This window comes from Rhinolophus ferrumequinum, chromosome 12 (genome assembly GCF_004115265.2).
Source record: "Rhinolophus ferrumequinum isolate MPI-CBG mRhiFer1 chromosome 12, mRhiFer1_v1.p, whole genome shotgun sequence".
In the NCBI taxonomy this organism is placed as follows: domain Eukaryota; kingdom Metazoa; phylum Chordata; class Mammalia; order Chiroptera; family Rhinolophidae; genus Rhinolophus; species Rhinolophus ferrumequinum.
The window spans coordinates 27,033,632-27,035,452 of NC_046295.1; the positions used below are offsets into that span (position 1 = coordinate 27,033,632).

At 33.5% G+C, this 1,821-nt stretch overlaps 1 protein-coding gene across 1 annotated transcript; it reads left to right on the top strand.

Annotated features, from left to right (window-relative positions):
• The first annotated feature begins 735 nt into the window (after nucleotides 1–735).
• On the top strand, nucleotides 736–951 carry LOC117032491 (protein kish-A-like). The gene has a single exon (XM_033124060.1). It carries the CDS (start codon nucleotides 736–738, stop codon nucleotides 949–951), a length of 216 nt encoding a protein of 71 aa, XP_032979951.1.
• The last annotated feature ends 870 nt before the right edge of the window (nucleotides 952–1,821 follow it).

Genomic DNA, 1,821 nt, shown 5'->3' on the forward strand with positions numbered 1-1,821 from the left:
CCAATATCTCTAATTCCATCCAACTGTAGTAAGTAATTTTCATATCTTTGTACATATTCTTACACCTTTTCCTTCTTGCTCATGCAAACATTTATAACATATATACTGTTAACCTTATGCTGTAGTTTTCCCAAGAAAATTTCAGTTGAAGCTTGTTTTTCTAATGTAATTATTAATAATTCTCCTTTTCTTCTCAAAAGTATCCAGATTTGGTTAGCAAATTACACAGTCATCCTATTTCAAGGAGTTTGCTTACTTATTTTTAATTTACATGTAGCTATTAGCATAATGATGGGCATTTGGTAAGTTATCAACAATGGCAGGTGTTGTTGGAATCCTTATTTCCTAGGCACCCATCAAATATTCAATAATGCAATTATAGGGAGAGTGCCATAGTGATATCAAGGTGAACAGCTGAATGGATGAAATGTTTGCTATTAAAACATTTTGATACTTTCTAATGGGTGAACTTTATATTGTTTATTCAAAAAGGAAAAATTAAACTCTGGCATGTTTCATTTATACTTAGAGTGAATACTCCAGGCTTTTATTTTATAATTTTAAAATGGGAGTTGAGAGGAACCCATGTAATATTAAAGGTACCAGCTTTCAGAAAAGTTAAGTGATTAATTTAAGGTCACACAGCTATTTAGTGTCATGGTCTGGCTCAGCTCTCTCACTGAAAATGCATAAATGTGAGAAGGATGATGTGTCTGGGTCTTCATCGGCCTGACTATGTCTTCCATTTTCAATTTTCAGAGTATGTTGGCTATAATCTTGCTCTTTCTATGTACCTGTGCTTGTATCTCGTCCTTGGCACCCAGCCTCCTGGACATAAATAAAGCTGGATTGTTGGGTATGTTTTGGAAGTGTGCCCGAATTGAATGTATGAGTCCTTATGTTGCAGTGTGCTGTATAGTGATGGCCTTCAACATCCTCTTCATGCAGTAGCTTGGAACTATGCCTGAATTTTATTGCCATCAGATTTCAATATGAAAAAATATCTGCAGAAAATAATGGAAAAAATTGTTAACCCTTTTATTTCTGAACATTAAATATGATAAATTTCCAGCTGTTGTTCTCTATTTTTGTTACTGGATCAATGTTCTATATAAATAATTAGGGTGTAACTATTTAATACTCAGAGAGTTTGTAACAATCAACCTCAGTCCTGTCACTAGAATACTACATTCTTCAAATGTCATTCTCTTGTGTCAGATATCAGATTTTAGTGGGGGTATCTGTAAGGCACATAGTAGAATACAAAATTGGTAAATTATTCAAGAGTTTCTTTCACTGTGATTTGGAAATGATATATCTTTATATAATGTGGCCTTATATTGTACTAGCTTTTTTATTGAACAAAAGGTTCAACTTGTGCTGGTAAGGGTTGCATTCAAATTTAATAACACTTGCTTTTCCTCTGGCCACACCATTTTGAGCATTAACCAGAGTACGTCTACCCTTAGCAAACTCTGTTGTTTATTACAGGTTTTTAAACTATTTAAAACAAGCCTATGGAGTTCTTATGAAGGAAGTGACTTAAGAGTAGTATTGGGAAAATGTTCACATTTAAGGTAAAAGAGTTTAGAATAGCTGACTGGTGTAGTAGCCTCTGCAATCTGTCTGGTTAAGGATGGATAAATGTCTTAGGCATAAATTTGACTCACTGTCATTCTCTAAATAAACCTACATTCTTAGAATGAAAACAGCAAAATAGAACAATTACAGAATGATGTTTCTGTATGTGTTTGCATTGCTTTTAGTGTCAGGTCTCCATTTATTTTAATTACCCAACAATACAAACTGCATTTTCGTTGA